The sequence below is a fragment of the Octopus sinensis genome, linkage group LG10 (assembly GCF_006345805.1).
Source record: "Octopus sinensis linkage group LG10, ASM634580v1, whole genome shotgun sequence".
Classification (NCBI taxonomy): domain Eukaryota; kingdom Metazoa; phylum Mollusca; class Cephalopoda; order Octopoda; family Octopodidae; genus Octopus; species Octopus sinensis.
This window is the reverse complement of record NC_043006.1, coordinates 598,050-616,159: the sequence shown is the minus strand read 5'-3', so window position 1 is coordinate 616,159 and position 18,110 is coordinate 598,050. Positions and strand designations below refer to the sequence as shown.

Below are 18,110 nucleotides of genomic sequence, written 5' to 3'. Positions count from 1 at the left end.
CTACACCTCTAAATCATCTACAACATAGTGTATTTAGGAAGTATATATATCTATATATATATATATATATATATATATATCATCATCATCATTATACATATATATATATCATCATCATCATTATACATATATAAATATATATATATCATCATCATCATTATACATATATATATATATATCATCATCATCATTATACATATATATATATATATCATCATCATCATTATACATATATATATATATATATCATCATCATCATTATACATATATATATATATATATATATATATATCATCATCATCATTATACATATATATATATCATCATCATCATTATACATATATATATATATATATCATCATCATCATTATACATATATATATATATATATCATCATCATCATTATACATATATGTATATATCATCATCATCATCATTATACATATATATATATATCATCATCATCATTATACATATATATATATATATCATCATCATCATCATTATACATATATATATAGATATCATCATCATCATTATACATATATATATAGATATCATCATTATACATATATATATATATATATATATTATATATATATCATCATCATTATACATATATATATATATATATATATATATATATCATCATCATCATTATACATATATATATATATATATATATCATCATCATCATTATACATATTATATATATATATATATATATATATATATATCATCATCATCATCATTATACATCATCGTCGTTTAACGTCCGTTCTCCATGCTAGCATGGGTTGGACGGTTCGACCGGGGTTCTGGGAAGCCAGAAGGCTGCACCAGGCTCCAGTCTAATCTGGCAATGTTTCTACAGCTGGATGCCCTTCCTAACGCCAACCACTCCGTGAGTGTAGTGGGTGCTTTTTACGTGCCACCTGCACGTATATATATATATATATATATATCATCATCATCATTATACATATATATATATATATATATCATCATCATCATTATACATATATATATATATATATATCATCATCATCATTATACATATATATATATATATATCATCATCATCATTATACATATATATATATATATATATATATCATTATACATATATTATATATATATATATATATATATATATATATATATATATATCATCATCATTATACACATATATATATATATATATATATATATATCATCATCATCATTATACATATATATATATATATATATATCATCATCATCATCATTATACATATATCTATGCATCTAACTCGGTGGTTCTTTTCACCTATTGACCACTTTGATTACTATTCTGTTCTGGTGGACTCCTGCAGCCATTTGATGTTTAAAAACCACTTTTATAAAGACTTCTTTCAAAATTTCTGTTTTCACACATTCAATTGTTTAGTTTGAAGCAGGTATGATATTGGAGAAAGTAATCTTGCTGTTTCCTGCAATAAATACAGCGAAAGCGAAATTTTTTTTTGTGGATCCCCAATTTACTATTTTGCTTGTATAGACCCCTAAAAATCTAACATGGTGCCCCTGGGGTCATATGGACCCCTGTTGAGAATCCCTGCTCACTGTTGGGAATACATATTAAAGCATTTGAGAAATGTTGGTAAAGACAACTAAATGAGCAAATATCAAGAAACTGGATTAAATATTTTTATCTTCTTCCTTCTTGTTGTTGTTGGCTGCCCCTATAGTTTATCCCTCATCCTTTTAATCTCATGTAAACAGAGCTAAAGAATGACCCTGAGCCTAAGAGGCATTGACATTTGCAATCATCCAATGAATGACTCTCCAACAGTGTCAACTTACATAAATAGAAAATATTGTTCTGCAAAGATACTTAGAATTTAATAACTCAATGAAACAGTAGTAGCAGCAGATCTCGATAAGTGACCTTCCACCTCCCTAAAAGTGACTGATGCTAGAATTTTAAATATTTTGATGACCTACTTCTCATTACAAACCAAACTCTCTCTCTTTAGAGATTTATAAGCTGACAATAACGAGTTAATGTTTACAGTGTTGTCATTTAATCCCAAGCCATTCCTAAAGATCAGACCTGTGATCACAGATGCATTCCAGCTTTGACAATCCTATTTTTTCAGGCAGCATAGCATCCAGAACCCCACCCTTTTGAAGATGGTATAGCTTAATGTAATAGAGGCATATAAATACTATTTCTGTTGCATCATGATTATATTGCTGGTGCCATATTTTGATGTTTATAATATTTGTAATCCTTAATATGGCAAGGAATCAAATCTAACTCAGTGTACAGAAAGTTCTTAGACTTTTTATCCTTTATCTTAATCATTGAAAAAAATAATGGTGAGGAAATAGGAAATGTGATACCCATTATGGTGTTAAGGGTTTTAGTGGCATATATGGAGTTAAATGGAATCCACTTCTCTCATCTTACTGGAAACGTACCTTTTGTATAGCACTTTCTATAATAATAATGATGATGCAGTACCAGACAGTGACTCTCAAGACTCTTGATCTTAACTGATTGGAAGTGTTTTCATGTACATTGTTTTGTCTTGGTATAAAAGATGAGCTAACAGCAAATATTCTGCTCAATACCACAGATTTGCTTGTCAGTTGTTTGACCATAACCAGTTGAGCATGTCCCTTAGTGGCTGACGATATGTGCATCACTGATCACGAGTAGAAGTAGTGGGGGAGCATCATAGCCATGTGTTGAAAGGAAGTCTTAGAGGTTTGGATAATTCACCTTTAGAAACATGGGTGTTTCATTCAACATCCTTAAACAATCCTTATTCAGGGAACTTTTGAGTGGGATGGGTTACTCGACCAGAAGAAAATTCTAACTGGGCCCCACCTGCAAGGTCATGCGCTATTTATCTTAATATGAGATCACCATGTCGCGTACATATGGTTGTGATGCATGTGCCTGGTGTACCCTTATCAGACGGGTAGTCATGATGGGTATACTGGGCTTTGTATATTTGTACCCCAGTGTGACTTTGATGGCATGCACTACTCTCTCACTTAATAATGATGGTTTCAAATTTTAGCAAAGGCCAGTAATTTCAAGGCAAGGAGGTTAGTTGATTAGATTGACTCCAGAACAAGATTTTTTTACTTAATTTGATCAACTCTGGAGGCAGGAAAGGTAAAGCTGACCTTGGTGAAATTTGAACTCAGAACATAGAGAGTCAGAAGAGCCACTAAGTGTTTTTGTCTGACACACAACAACTTCTAACAGACGCTTGGCTACTTATTTTTGGGGGAGGATTTCAATCAATTCAATTGACCCCAGTATATAACTGGTTTTTACTTTATCAACTTCAGAAGAACAAAAGACAAAAGTTCAAAGGGCAAATGGATGTCAAAAGACAAAAGTTCAGAGGGCGCAGGAGTGGGTGTGTGGTAAGTAGCTTGCTAACCAACCACATGGTTCCGGGTTCAGTCCCACTGCGTGGCATCTTGGGCAAGTGTCTTCTGCTATAGCCCCGGGCTGACCAATGCCTTGTGAGTGGATTTGGTAGACAGAAACTGAAAGAAGCCTGTCATATATATGTATATATATATATATATATATATATTATATATATATATATGTGTGTGTGTGTGTGTTTGTGTGTCTGTGTTTGTCCCCCTAGCATTGCTTGACAACCGATGCTGGTGTGTTTACGTCCCTGTCACTTAGTGGTTCGGCAAAAGAGACCGATAAAATAAGTACTGGGCTTACAAAGAATAAGTCCCGGGGTTGAGTTGCTCGACTAAAGGTGGTGCTCCAGCATGGCCGCAGTCAAATGACTGAAACAAGTAAAAGAAAAAGAGAGAAAGGGCAAATGGATGTCAGTGAAAACAAGGCATTTTGTTTGAGACTTTATTGATTCTGTCAGTCATTGCGCTTTAATAATAATAACGATAATGGTTTCTAATTTAGGTATATGGCCAAACATAGGGATATGGTGAATTAAATCTATCTTAGTATTTGGTTTGTCCTTAATCTCAGTCCTTAGAGAAGGATGGAGGCAAATTTGACGTTGGTAGGATTGAACTCTGTGTCTAAATTAGCTGAAAGACCTCAAAATGTCAGATTGTGAAAATGACATTATATCAGTCGCATTGCTTCACTGGTTTGTGTTTTATCATCACCCCACCAGGGAAGGATGAGATGCAAAAGTGACCGTGTGTTTGAGCCAGGGATGGTACTAAATACCACAAGGCATTTTGTCTGTTACTCTACTGATTCTGCTATCTTCTGTCAAATGGTTTTAAGGTTTAGAATATAACTGGAGTATCATATAGAAAAACTAAAGAAAGAAAATTTTTTTGAAATGGTTGCTCAGCCCAAAATTCAGCCCTGATCAAGCTGATCTATGTTCAGAAGCATTCCAGCCATGACCATCTCGTGTTTCTCATTATCTATAGTTACATTGTCTAATTTGTCCTTTTTTGTAAGGCAGGAGAACATGCCTTGGATTAAGTTTGGTTCCTATTTCTAACAGGTTGAGAGATCACATAGGATTCATGTGTCTTGTCCAGAGAGGAATTTATAAAAGTAGACAAGACCAAAATTAGATCAAGTTAAATCTAGAAGATACTTTGGTGTGAAATTAATATTTGCAGTTAATAAGGCAAATGGTTATCTCTGATCTCTAATGAAATGTAATTGGTATCCTTTTTCGAAATTGCCCTCATAAATGAAACATGACATAGATACAAAAATAATGATTATAGTCAGGTGAACTTTGACAACGATAATGATTTAATGATTAAGTCAGTTGTAACAATAATAATACTTACGGATAAGCATTTATCTGCTGGAAATTAGTTAAATTTAAGTATTTTAATTTGCTGACTAATCAGTGTATATTAATGCACATCAATAGTAAATGTTAACACTTCAGCTATGGGTTTTACATAGAGATAGCTGAAAAAATTCTAAAATATATCTGTGATGAAAGTTATCAATCAATTACACCATGAGGGGTTTCTGTTTTAATTCAAACTTTCTACTTCTTTCTCTGCACTCTTTTACCTCAAAGGTGTGTGTTTGTTGTCTTTTGCTTTTCACTTTTAATGCTGTCAGAAGTTTGCCATTACCTTCTACCGGAGCTGTGTGGAGCTTAGGTGTTTCGCTCATAAACACACACATCGCCCGGTCTGAGATTCGAACCCGCGATCCCTCGACCGTGAGTCTGCCGCTCTAACCACTAGGCCATGTGCCTCCATTAACCCTTTAGTGTTCGCTTTATTCTGCCAAAATTAATGTTTTTTCATCCAAATTGTTTTGAACTAATCATGCATTATCTTGTAGCTATGAAATTTTGATGAGGTAGCTGTTAATTTTTAAAACGATATTGTAGGGTTGGTGTGAGAGACCAGATCTGGCCAGTTTGAACATAAAACAGGCAGAATACTTTTGGCCGGATATGGCCGCTTTAAATGCTAAAGGGTTAATGTGAACATCATACAAGTAGTGGTGTTTGTTTCTTGTCTTCCATGAAACACACTTCAAGCCATGGGGAAATGTGACCATGCTTGGAAACTGGTGAGGATGGAACACAGCAAGGACATCCAGCCACAGAAAATCTGCTTCAATGAATTCTGTCTAACCTATGCAAGTACGGAAAAGTTGGATGTTAAAATGATGATGCTTTTTGAAGATTGTGTCATTTGAAGAAATCAATTTCGTTATTGAGATATTGATTTCTTTATGAGGCTGAGATCACCCGTTATTGTTAGGGCTGTCGTGGTTGCTTGGTAATATATTCCACTTTAGTTCACTGTTAGTGTGTATTTCTTAACATGCCTATTACTCATCAAAAGAGATCAAATAGGACATTAGTTGCAATACAATTGTTAATCATAAATAGTTGTTGTAAGGTCTCGAGATAACCTTAATCCTGCACATCTGTAATGAGAAGCACTCCAGCCGTGTCCATCCCTGCTGCTTTTTTTTTTTTTGTTTTAGATGTAGTGAAAAACCTAGGACAACATTGTTCAAGGTGTTCTTCTTAAAATCATTAAGTATGGTTTTGAGGAAGATTTGGCTGCTGTTTCTTGTGGCTTGAGTGACTACTTAGATGCTTTATGTTGGCTTGAAGAAACACATTTCTGCTACAAAGAAATTTAGCCCAACTTATTATTACTGTGACATTGTAATAATTATATCATTGTAATAATTATATTTTTGGAGATTTTTGATAAATTTGTTTTGTTATAAACATAATAATAATAATAATAATAATAATAAATATTCTATTTTCCAGGTGTAAGAAAATGGGTGAATTGGCCAAGACTTTGGAGTATCACAGTTTCCGAAGTACCATTCCATTAAAGAAGGTCAGTTTTAGCAATTTGGTTTTAAGACCTATTTATATTTTTTTATTATTATTATTGATTTGACTCAGGTTCATTCTTATTCCTGGTAGAATTTATGTGGGTAGCAAGTCACTACCTGTAACCTTAGGCTTCCACAAGCTTTCAATAGTCTCATCATTATTATTATTATTATTATTATTATTATTATTATTATTATTATTATTATTAAGGTGGCGAGCTGGCAGAAGCGTTAGCACGCCGGGCGAAATGCTTAGCGGTATTTCGTCTGCCGTTACGTTCTGAGTTCAAATTCCGCCGAGGTTGACTTTGCCTTTCATCCTTTCGGGGTCGATAAATTAAGTACCGGTTACGCACTGGGGTCAATGTAATCGACTTAATCCGTTTGTCTGTCCTTGTTTGTCCCCTCTATGTTTAGCCCCTTGTGAGTGGTAAAGAAACAGGTATTTCACCCATCTTAGCATTCTGAGTTCAAGTCCTGCAGAGGTTGACTTTGCCTTTTATCCTTTCGGGATCTCTAAAATAAGTACCAGTCCTGTACTGAGGTCAATGTAATCAACTTACCCACTCTTCTGAAATTGCTGACCTTGTGTCAAAATTTGAACTCATCACCATCATTATTACTATTGTTATTATTATAATTTATGGCAGAAGCAACGTTTCTTCTGGCTCGTGGAATTTTGAGTTCAAATTCCACCAAGGTTGGTTTTACCTTTCATCCTTTCAGGGCCAATAAAATTAGTGGGATTGGTATAATCAACTAGATTCCCCCCTACAAAATATCAATGGAAAAAATTATATTCTGAAGGCAGCAATCTGACAGAATTGTTATCACACCAGGCAATATGTTGAGCAGCATCTTGTCTTTTGTTCCTGTTTTGAGTTCAATTTCTGCCTTGGTGGACTTTGCCTTGGAATCATTCAAAATTGAGTTCAATTAACAAGAGCAGTGTATTTCTTTAGAAATCATCATCATCATCGTTTAACGTCCGTTTTCCACGCTAGCACGGGTTGGACGGTTCGACCGGGGTCTGGGAAGCCAGGGGCTGCACCAGGCTCCAGTCTGATCTGGCAATGTTTCTACAGCTGGATGCCCTTCCTAACGCCAACCACTCCGTGAGTGTAGTGGGTGCTTTTTACGCACTACACTCGCGGAGTGGTTGGCGTTAGGAAGGGCATCCAGCCGTAGAAATTCTGCCAGATCAGACTGGAGCCTGGAGCAGCCCCTGGCTTCCCAGACCCCGGTCGAACCGTCCAACCCGTGCTAGCAACAAAAGGGTTGACAAGATTTTCCCCAGTTACAACCTTTACTGGTTCACTGCTGTTATTTTTTGAAACCATGAACTTTCTAATAATGTGATACAAATAGCATTCTTACTCTCTAGGTTTCCTGCTTCCCTTTTCTTTCCTACCACTCTTTGTCAGTTTTGCAGTTTAACTTGGTAGTTTAATGTTGGGTGTTCTGTAGTAATTTGTTCTGTTTTTTACGTTGTACTTTGTGACCCTTAGTACACTCTGTACATTCTTTTGCTGTTGTTTACTCTCTTACTTATTTCCGTCATTTGACTGTGGCCATGCTGGAGCACCGCCTTTAGTCGAGCAAATCGGTCCCAGGACTTATTCTTTGTAAGCCTGGTACTTATTCTATCGGTCTCTTTTGCCGAACCGCTAAGTTACGGGGACATAAACACACCAGCATCGGTTGTCAAGCGATGTTGGGGGGACAAACACAGACACACAAACACACACACATATAAATATATATATACATATACAGGCTTCTTTCAGTTTCCGTCTACCAAATCCACTCACAAGGCTTTGGTCAGCCCGAGGCTATAGTAGAAGACAATTGCCCAAGGTGCCATGCAGTGGGACTGAACCCAGAACCATGTGGTTGGTAAGCAAGCTACTTACCACACAGCCACTCCTGCAATCCACTGCTGAGATGCTGCACTTATTGAAATTTGTTCTTTAGCTCCTACTGGTTCCACCCTGTTCTTGTAATATCTTTTAGTGTCTCCACAACAAATGTCTAGATGATAGTGATCATCTTCTGCCCATTGGTCAAAATTCCAACATCACTTTCGCCAGGTGTATAAATGATGAGACAACTACAATGAATTGTATTACTCTCCTTAACAAAATCAGGAACGAAGAGATCTTTTGGTGTGCAGGCCTGCCTCCTGTGATGGAAATCCTCATTGATAGAAAATTTACTTGGTTGGGTCACATACACAAGATGGACAACAACAGACTTCCCCCAACAAATCCTTGATTCCCAACTATGCAAGGGGTAAAGAAACCATGGAAGACCTAGACTGAGATTCAAAGATACTGCAAAAAAGGAATATGAAGTGGAAAGGAATTGATTATAATAAATGGTAAACCCAAATGCAAAACTGACCAATATGGAGAAAGCTTATCAAGTCATGTCAAAACCATGAACATAGTTACGACACCTGACTGTAGATAATCTGTTCCACTTTTGGTTCTCTGGCAGACTTGGATGTCTTGTAAGATGGTTTTTCCTTCAAGTATTGATGTGTAAGAGAGTCCAGTTTGCTGGACATAGTTGTAGACCTGAAAACGAGGTAATTTCCACTCTTCTCATCTGGAAGCCATCTACTTGCAATACCAGAGGGCGCACACTCTCCTACCCTGATGTAATCTCCAGGGATACAGGCATCCAGCAACAGGACCTCCGTAATGCCATGATGGACCGTGAAGTCTGACGTAGCATGGTAAATTCCATTGTCTCGACCACGGTCGAACAATGATGATGATGATTGATGTAGACATAATTAATTTGACTGTTGTTGTTGTTTCCATCTGGTGGTCATCGTGTTTTGTCTTGAGGATCGATTCTCTATACAAAATAGGCGTTGCCAACATGGAAGCTGTTCATATTACAATACAGCATCAGATGCTTGACATTTTTTACTGGTTTCTTGACTTGATCCACGCGGCCTGATGCCATTCTCAATTCCTTGCTGCTCTCTGCTGGCCTGCTCTGTGTTGAAGTCACCAAGAAGCAGCTTAACATCATAACTGGGAATTTCAGTGATTGTGTCTTGCAAGTTGCAAGTATAAAACATCTTTCTCACCATTTATCTTTAGTTGGTGTGTAAACTTAGATGATGGTTGTTTTTGCTTGCTTTAACTGAAAGCCTGTTGTGATGATGCATTCACTAATCGGCTTACCACCTGTGAATGCCTTGACAGCCTCTTTTCCCAACAACATGCTGACACCCTCTGGGGTACTGTTCTTCATGACTAAAACAGATTGTAGTGACGCTAGTTTTGGAAGTTTTCAGCACGTAGAGTTCGATTACTTCCGGTAGGCCGCTGGAAGTTCCCTCATGCGCATGCGCAGAGAACTGCAAACTGAAAGCGTTCCCGCTAAATCTGTCCTTTTGAACCAGCAACCCTACCAAGTGAATGTGACCAACCTTCTCTCAGGGAAAACCCCTACATATAGAGAAGCTCTCCTCTAAGCGGGAACGGAGACGGTAATTTTGGCTCACACAAGTGAACATTTGTGAACAGTCTTGTGGACTTGGCTACCGGTTCGCCCTTAAGGAAAATATATGTGTATATATTTTTTGTATTTGCGAAACCTGGAAAAATAAAGTATTATTTATTGCTATTGAAGGCAGTCAGAGTTTTGGCTCTCTTTTTGATAATTGTATGTGACAAGATAAGACAGACACCCCACAAGTGTTCCTGAGACCTTCATCTTGTTACAAGATTATAGTTCTGCCTTTGTGACACACTTTCCCTATTCCTATCCATATCACCTGAGGCCTAGGATGACCAACTGGTACCTTTTTAAACTCACACAGCAGTTGTGCCATCTTCTTGGCCTTATGCAATGTCACTACCTTCTAGGTTCCAATCTTCGTTACTATTTTATCATTCAAACTCCAACACATCAGGGCTTCAACTTGCTTGCAGTTTTCATTGGAATCCTTCACAAATAAATGAACTGCAAAAACCTTCCTTGCTCTGAATTTCTTGTGAAGAGTCGTTTGCTGTTTCTCTTGTGAGTTTTATTGGAACTGGGTTGCTCGCCTGACATCCAACCTTCTTCCTTTCTCAACTCAGTTTAGGACTGTAGTTAATAAGTACTAGCACTATGACCTGGCAACGCCGGGTCATAGTGCTAGTGCATGAATATACTGCTGCATGCGTGTGCACATACACGCGAGTACTGTCCAAATCTCCGACCAATCACATGCAGCTAGCTGGCATTCAATTGGCGTATTCAAGTTTCGGGCATTTTGATTGGGTTTTGGATAGAAAATTCACAAAAAAGTCACTTCTATTGATTTTTTAATGGCTTAGCGGGGTGACTGGGGAAATGTAAAGATGTGCATGACCACCCTTGGACGGTTTTGAATGACCATAGAAAGTGCGATCCCTCTAACTGAAAAATTGTGGATTTGTATAAAGAACACACACAGACATTTTGCTGTTTATATATATATACTAGCAGAATTGCCCGGCGTTGCTCGGGGCTGAATTGCTTGAAAGTACTGTTAATGATTGCACTGAATTATGATGATTATTCAGGCAAATATTGATATAAGTTTACGGTGGGAGATAAGGACTTAACGATCAAACGTGTGCCATTGCATTGTTTTGGGGGAACCAAATTTCTGATGAGCATTATAGGGGCACCAACTTTAAGTTTGAGAAAGTGTGGTGGTAGTCCGGGGTGCTCAAAGGAATTGAGTACCTCTATTGGATAGTTGATGACGTCCTCTGGGTCAGGAGTTGTATCGATAGACTGATATACATAGACTTCCCTAGGAATGAGTTTTAGCATTTCATCATTAATATGGTGAACAGTTTTATTCCTCGGGGCCAGTATAACCTTTTTGCCAATCCAATCCATATTCTGATAATTAGCTTGTAGATCTGGGAACACTGCATCTCTGAGATCAGAAGGCGTCTTAACAATGGTACAAATGGAATCGATGGCAATATTACCATTTTCATCCCCTGGTATTTTGCCTTCGCCAAGTGCAAGGAGGGTGTGAGGAAATGCTGCTGATGTGATATTACGTCGCATATGAGCACGCATATTGGTGTGAAGTTTGAGAGTTACTTCCGTTTATTTTTTAAAATATGCATTAAAATGGGAAAAAATGATGGTAAATTATTTGTAAAATCATAGACTCATCGTAGACGTGCGCTAATACCCAGAAGGGCTCGATATGAATCACGACTATAAGATACCCGGTTTTGGTTAAACTGCATCGCAAAATGTGGGAGTAGTTAGGAATCTAAATCGGAGTAGACAGACACACAACCTTTCTTTTATATATAAATATTTTCGTCCTAAAAAACTTGGTATGGATTGAATGGTTACATCATCATCATCATCATCATCATTTAGCGTCCGTTTTCCATGCTAGCATGAGTTGGACGGTTCTACTGGGGTCTGTGAAGCCAGAAGGCTTCATCAGGCCCAGTCAAATCTGGCAGTGTTTCTACGGCTGGATGCCCTTCCTAACGCCAACTACTCCGTGAGTGTAGTGGGTGCTTTTTACGTGCCACCCGCACTGGTGCCAGACTGAGCTGGCAAACGGCCACGAACGGATGGTGCTTTTTATGTGCCACCGGCACGAGGGCCAGGCGAGGCTGGCAACGGACACGAAACGGGGCGGTGCTGGCAACGGTCGCGAAACGGAAAGTTCTCTTACATGCCACCGGCACTGGTAACACATCTGCAATTTCCATTGATCGATTTCCATTGATCGATTTCCATTGATCGATTTCGATTCTGATCCTCACTTGCCTCAATGGGTCTTCACAAGCAGAGTTTCGACATGCCACCGGCACTGGTAGCACATCCGCAATTTCCATTGATCGATTTCGATTCTGATCCTCACTTGCCTCAACACGTCTTCACATAGGAGGGGGCTGAGTACTGAGCCTTGGTGGACCCCTACCTCTACCCGGAATTCTTCACTGTACTCATTTCCAACCCTCACCCTACTAGCGGCGTCCCTATACATGGCCCGCACAGCTCTCACTAACCATTCATCTATCCCTAGTTTTCTCATTGCCCACCAGATAAGGGATGGAAATATATATACGCACATTATACATACATGTGTGTATAGATGAATATATAAATACATTTAAATATCTATATACACTTTTGGGCGATCTTTCTGTTTCTTAGAGATAACTTTAGATCTTATTTTCGTCCAAAAAAACTTTATATGGAGTGAATGGTTACCTCTATGCAAATATATACACACACGTTATACATGCATATGTGCATAGACGAATATATAAATACATTTAAATATCTATATACACTTTTGGGCGATCTTTCTGCTACTTGTATATACTTTAGATCTTATATTCGTCCTAAAAACTTTGTATGGAGTGAAAGGTTACCTCTATGGAAATATATACACACACATTATACATACATCTGTGTATAGATGAATATATAAATACATTTAAATATCTATATACACTTTTGGTCGATCTTTCTGCTACTTGGATATAGGTCTTATATTCGTCGTAAAAAACTTTCCTGTCACACACTCACGCACACACACACACACACACACACGCACCCTCACACACACTCACACACACGCACGTTAGCTTACAATTTTATTTATATATTTGCGTGTCTATGTGTGTAAAGAGGAAGTGGGAGGCAGAGTGAAAGAGTCACTCACTACAGAAAGTGAATTACTTTCATTTTATTCGTTGCACACTGTGTGTGTGCGTTTGCGTGTGGTGTAAACCACATTAAGAAAAGCATTTGACATACACACCAGAATGTGAGTTTTCTGTAAATTTTGCTTAATTGGAGTTTAAATTTTAAAAACTGGACCTGGCATGACCCGATGCATTCTACTCTTAAAAATGCTAGGTAAATTGTAATTGAAGAAATCCTATATTGTAGAATTCTATAACTGACAAAGGGAGGCAGATAAAATCTGCCTTTTATAATAAGAGATAGAGAGAGATATTTATTGTTTTAAATTGTTTCTTTGCTAAATTAAATATGTTTTAACCCTTTTGTTATCATATTTCTTTTAAAATACACTTTTGTATCAATTAAAATTTTGAAAATATTGAAGTGTTTAGTAAAAGAACTTTGTCGTTATTGAGTTAGTGTTTGGAATGTCAATCAACGACAAATTATGATGGAATATTTCAATTTAGATCACTCAAACATTGTTGCTATCATATTCCTTTTCTAATATATTGCTTTTGTTTCAATTCATTTTGAAAATAATGAAGAATTTAATAGAATAACTTTGTCAATATTAAACTAGCATTTAAAACACATGAAATTTTGATGGCAGGCTTTTACTCAAATCACTTTAAAACAGGAAGCTTGTATCAGAAATAGGGGTAGTGTCTAGGCTGGTTGGTATTTACTGAAACCTGGTTAAATAGTTAAAGACTCACTTTACCATTCTCCATTCATGTATTCAACAAGATGTTCTGCTATTGGTTGATTGTCCCTAACACCCACCCACTCCATGTTCCTGGATTTTTGAAATGCATTCAATCATTTTGTTTTTTTACCATTTCCACTCTAATACACAAACCAACACTATTCGGATCTGTTCTCTCACTCTCTTTCTTTCTCTCTGTCACATACTCTCCCATTGTCTCTCTCTCTCTCTCTCTCTCTCTAATTATCTCTCTTTTAAACATTCTTCCCATTTCTATGGTTGGTATAATTTGCAATATTTTTCTTTTTCTTTTTTTTTAGTTATCTCATGTTTAGAATTGATACTAATGATGTTTGCTTCCTGTTAGCATTGAAAATCCTAATCTCTCTGTTCAGATTAATTGCTGGGCCATCATATCTGCTGGAATCCTATTCCTGCAAGCAAAACAACCCAAGGGAATAATAGTTATTTACCGGAGAAAATTCTTCCTACTTTTTTTCTTCTATTTTATCAAAATCAATTTTCTCCTTTATCGCTTTCTAATGAGCTTTTTACTTGCTAAACAAGATCCATAATTTCAATTACTACTTTTTCTTTTTGTCAATTATATTCTTGGTGGAAGTTAGACAATAGGAAAAAAAAATAACACGATGGAATAGAAAGGAAGGAAAAAATTATTTGGTGTGTATAAAACAATTTAACGACCTCATTATCGCCCATTAGCATGTTTTGGTGCAGTGAAATAAAGGAAGAGACCAATTTCCACGAATAGTAGCATGGAAAGGTTTATAGTCCTCTCTGAACTGGCTTCATTAAGAATTTCTAAACGAGGTGAATTATCTTGCTTCTATCGTAGTGAAACCTACTAATTATGAACATGAAGATCCTTAGTTGAAACTCCAATTCTATTCATTCTGGGGGTATGGAGATGTAACTATTTTTATTTATTCTTACACACATTTATCCATCTTGTCATGAGATTGTTATTGTTAGGGCATATGTGATATATATATATATACATACATACACACACACACACACACACACACACATGGAGGCTAGTACTGTGAAACTGTGAGTTATTAATTTAGATATCTCTTTTACTCTTTTATTTGTTTCAGTCATTTGACTGTGGCCATGCTGGAGCACTGCCTTTAGTCGAGCAAATCGACCCCAGGACTTATTCTTTGTAAACCTAGTACTTATTCTATCAGTTCTTTTGCTGAACCGCTAAGTTACAGGGACATAAACACACCAGCATCAGTTGTCAAGCAATGTTGGACACACACACACACACACACACACACACACACACACACCACACACACACATATATATACATACACGATGGGCTTCTTTCAGTTTCCGTCTACCAAATCTACTCACAAGGCTTTGGTCGTGCAGTGGGACTGAACCCGGAGCCATGTGGCTGAGAAGCAAGCTTCTTACCCTACCACCATGCCTCTACCTTGTGTGCAATTTTGTGCATCTGCTTAGTGATTCTCACTTTGTTGTTTCTGCTAGTACAGCAGAGTCTGCGTTTTGCTGCGGAGGTGTAATAATACCACACATGCTAATTCATTTCCTTTCCTGAAGTGATTAGAATAATACCAGTCACTAATTTGAGCGAATGGGTTTTTCCCTGTTGCAACACTTATTAAATTACTGTTGAAGTAGTTACATTTTTATAACTAAACATCTCTCTCTCTCTCTCTCTCTCTTCTACTGCTATTGACCTAACCAGGAAGTGGCTTTGAAACCTAATTCAAGATCCAAGCACATGACCATGTGATCTCTTAGCCTAACAACTTCTGTTCTTCTGACATGAAATGTTTTTGATGAATTGAAATTTCCAAATAAATCAGTCAATGGTCAACTAGGACCCCAGTATCCTCATCATTTTAATGTCCTCTTTCCGATCCTTGCATGGGCCAGATGGAATTCATTGAGGCATTTTTTTTTATGGCTGGATACCCTTCCTGCCACCAACCCTTCACTTGTTTCCAAATAAGGTAAATATTTTTTCCGTGGCTGGACAAGTTTTCACAGACGATTTGAAGTGAATGACACTGCTTGTGTAACAATAACACTTGTTTGCAGCTATTTTGCAAAAGTTGACGCTAGAAGCAACATAAACACACATGAATACATACAGAGATACACATATATAATACACACACACACACACACATATACATTATATATATATATATAAAATTCTATATGTGGCTGAAGATTGCTCAACATTTTAAAACTGATGTAATACTTACAGTGTTTAATAAAATGAAGTAGCATAAAACGATTGTACTACACTACCTTGGATATCCTTGTTGCTTATTTTGATTATAATCACCCCATGGATTTATATGGATAATACCATACTAAATTCTGGTGCCTTTAACTTAAGTACCATATTCATCTGAATCTAAATTTTGCTGAACTTATATATATATATACGCCATTTGGTCTCAACTCTCCCCCCCTCCTCATCTAACCCCCCTCTCCCCCTCCTCACCTATCCTTTCTCCCCCCGACCCCTACTTCTTCAGTCCTTCATCCTTTCACCCCTACTCCCCTTCCCTTCTTCCCTCTTTCTCCCTCCCTCTTCCCCTTCCCTCTGCTCCCTCACTCCCTCTCTCCCTCTTTCCTCTTCCATCCCCCTCCTCACCTTCCTTCTCCCCCATCGTCTCCTCTTCCCCCTTCTCCTCCCCCTCTTCTTCCCCTCCCCTTCTCTCCCCCTCTTCTCCCCCCCCCCCCCTCTTCTCCTCACTACACCACATGACTTTACACATCACATCACATATGATGTGCCATACTAATACACACACCAACTAATACATACTAATACGTACTAATACATACTAGTACATACTAATACTTACACCAACCCTATACATACACACGTCCAGACCCCGCATACGCACTTATACTCTCTCACACACACACACACACCTATACATACCAATACGTACTAATACATACTAATACATACACCAACCCCATACATACGCACGTCCAGACCAATCTTACGCACTAATACTCTCTCATACACACACACACACACACACCCTTATACATACTAATACATACACCAACCCTATACATACACACATCCAGACCCCTCCCACGCACTTTTAGCTGGCCCCTCAACCCTTTTATCAACCCTATTATCTCCCCTTATTTCGCTCTCGCGTCTCATGTTTGATCTTTGACCTCTGGCCGAAATCAGATCGCCATGTTGATTCGTTAGCTACTGCACGCATTTTTTTCTCTCCTTCTTTCTGTTTTTTTCTCTCTCTGTGTATCTTTCTGTTGAAGAGCGTAGGCTCGAAACGTTAAGACTTGTTTTATTTATATTTCCTGAGCGCCATACTAATACAATTGTTCGTTTGTTTTCCACCTGCCTTCGTCTTTTGTTTATTTTCATAAAGCTTCCCGTTATAATATATTATATATATATATATATATATATATATATATATATATATAAAGGGAAAGTTTACGAAAATAAACAAAAGACAAAGGCAGGTGGTGTACAAACAAACAAATGTATTAGTATGGTGCTCAGGAATAGAAAAAGTCTTTTACGTTTCGAGTCTCCGCTCTTGGACAGAAAGATACACAGAAAAAAAACAAGGAGAGAAACAATGCGGGAAAAAAATGTATGTAGTAGCTAATGATCTATCATGGCGTCTATATATATATAGAGAGAGAGATAGATAGACAGATAGATATAGATATGTATGTATAATAGATAGTTGAGGAGTTGGTGTAGGTTTTTGGATTTGGTTTGCAAGATTCTTTATATGAGTTTGTGTGTTGAAGCATATTCTGTTGTGTCTGGGGAGAGTCATTCTCTTTTTGTGCCTTATTATGTAACACACTCACCAGTAAAATTTCCACTTATTTCTTTTTTTTCTTTTTAATAATATATATATATTAATATATTATATATATATATATATATATATATATATATATATATATATATACACACACACACAGACATGCAGGAAGTAAACAGACACCTTTAATTTTCAAAATCTTTTATTTAATATGCAAAGTGAAACAATTGAAATGTAATCGATAGGGAGGACTACATACTTTAGTATTTAGTTGACATTCCCTTTGCAGTTTTTAATTCAGAAACTCTTTTTGGCATTGAACTGATGAGCTTTGTGATAATGCAACAATCGAAACAATTCATCTTTAGATTTAGGTTTCTGTCGAGTTTTCTGTATAGCTCCATCTAGTATGCTCCAAAGATTTTCAATTGGGTTCAGGTCAGGAGATTGGCTCGCCCAAGGAAGCTTTTTG

General features: G+C 37.1%; 1 protein-coding gene across 2 annotated transcripts in view; it reads left to right on the top strand.

Moving 5' to 3' along the window:
• Nucleotides 1-18,110, top strand: part of LOC115216779 (maspardin) — a 58,165-nt gene that overhangs the window by 22,961 nt on the left and 17,094 nt on the right. For both annotated transcript variants that reach the window (XM_036506251.1, XM_029786351.2), the window contains exon 2: nt 6,285-6,357. In XM_036506251.1, the coding sequence (XP_036362144.1) occupies nt 6,295-6,357 (63 nt within the window). In that variant the 5' untranslated portion in view covers nt 6,285-6,294. The remainder of the gene's footprint in view (nt 1-6,284; nt 6,358-18,110) is intronic.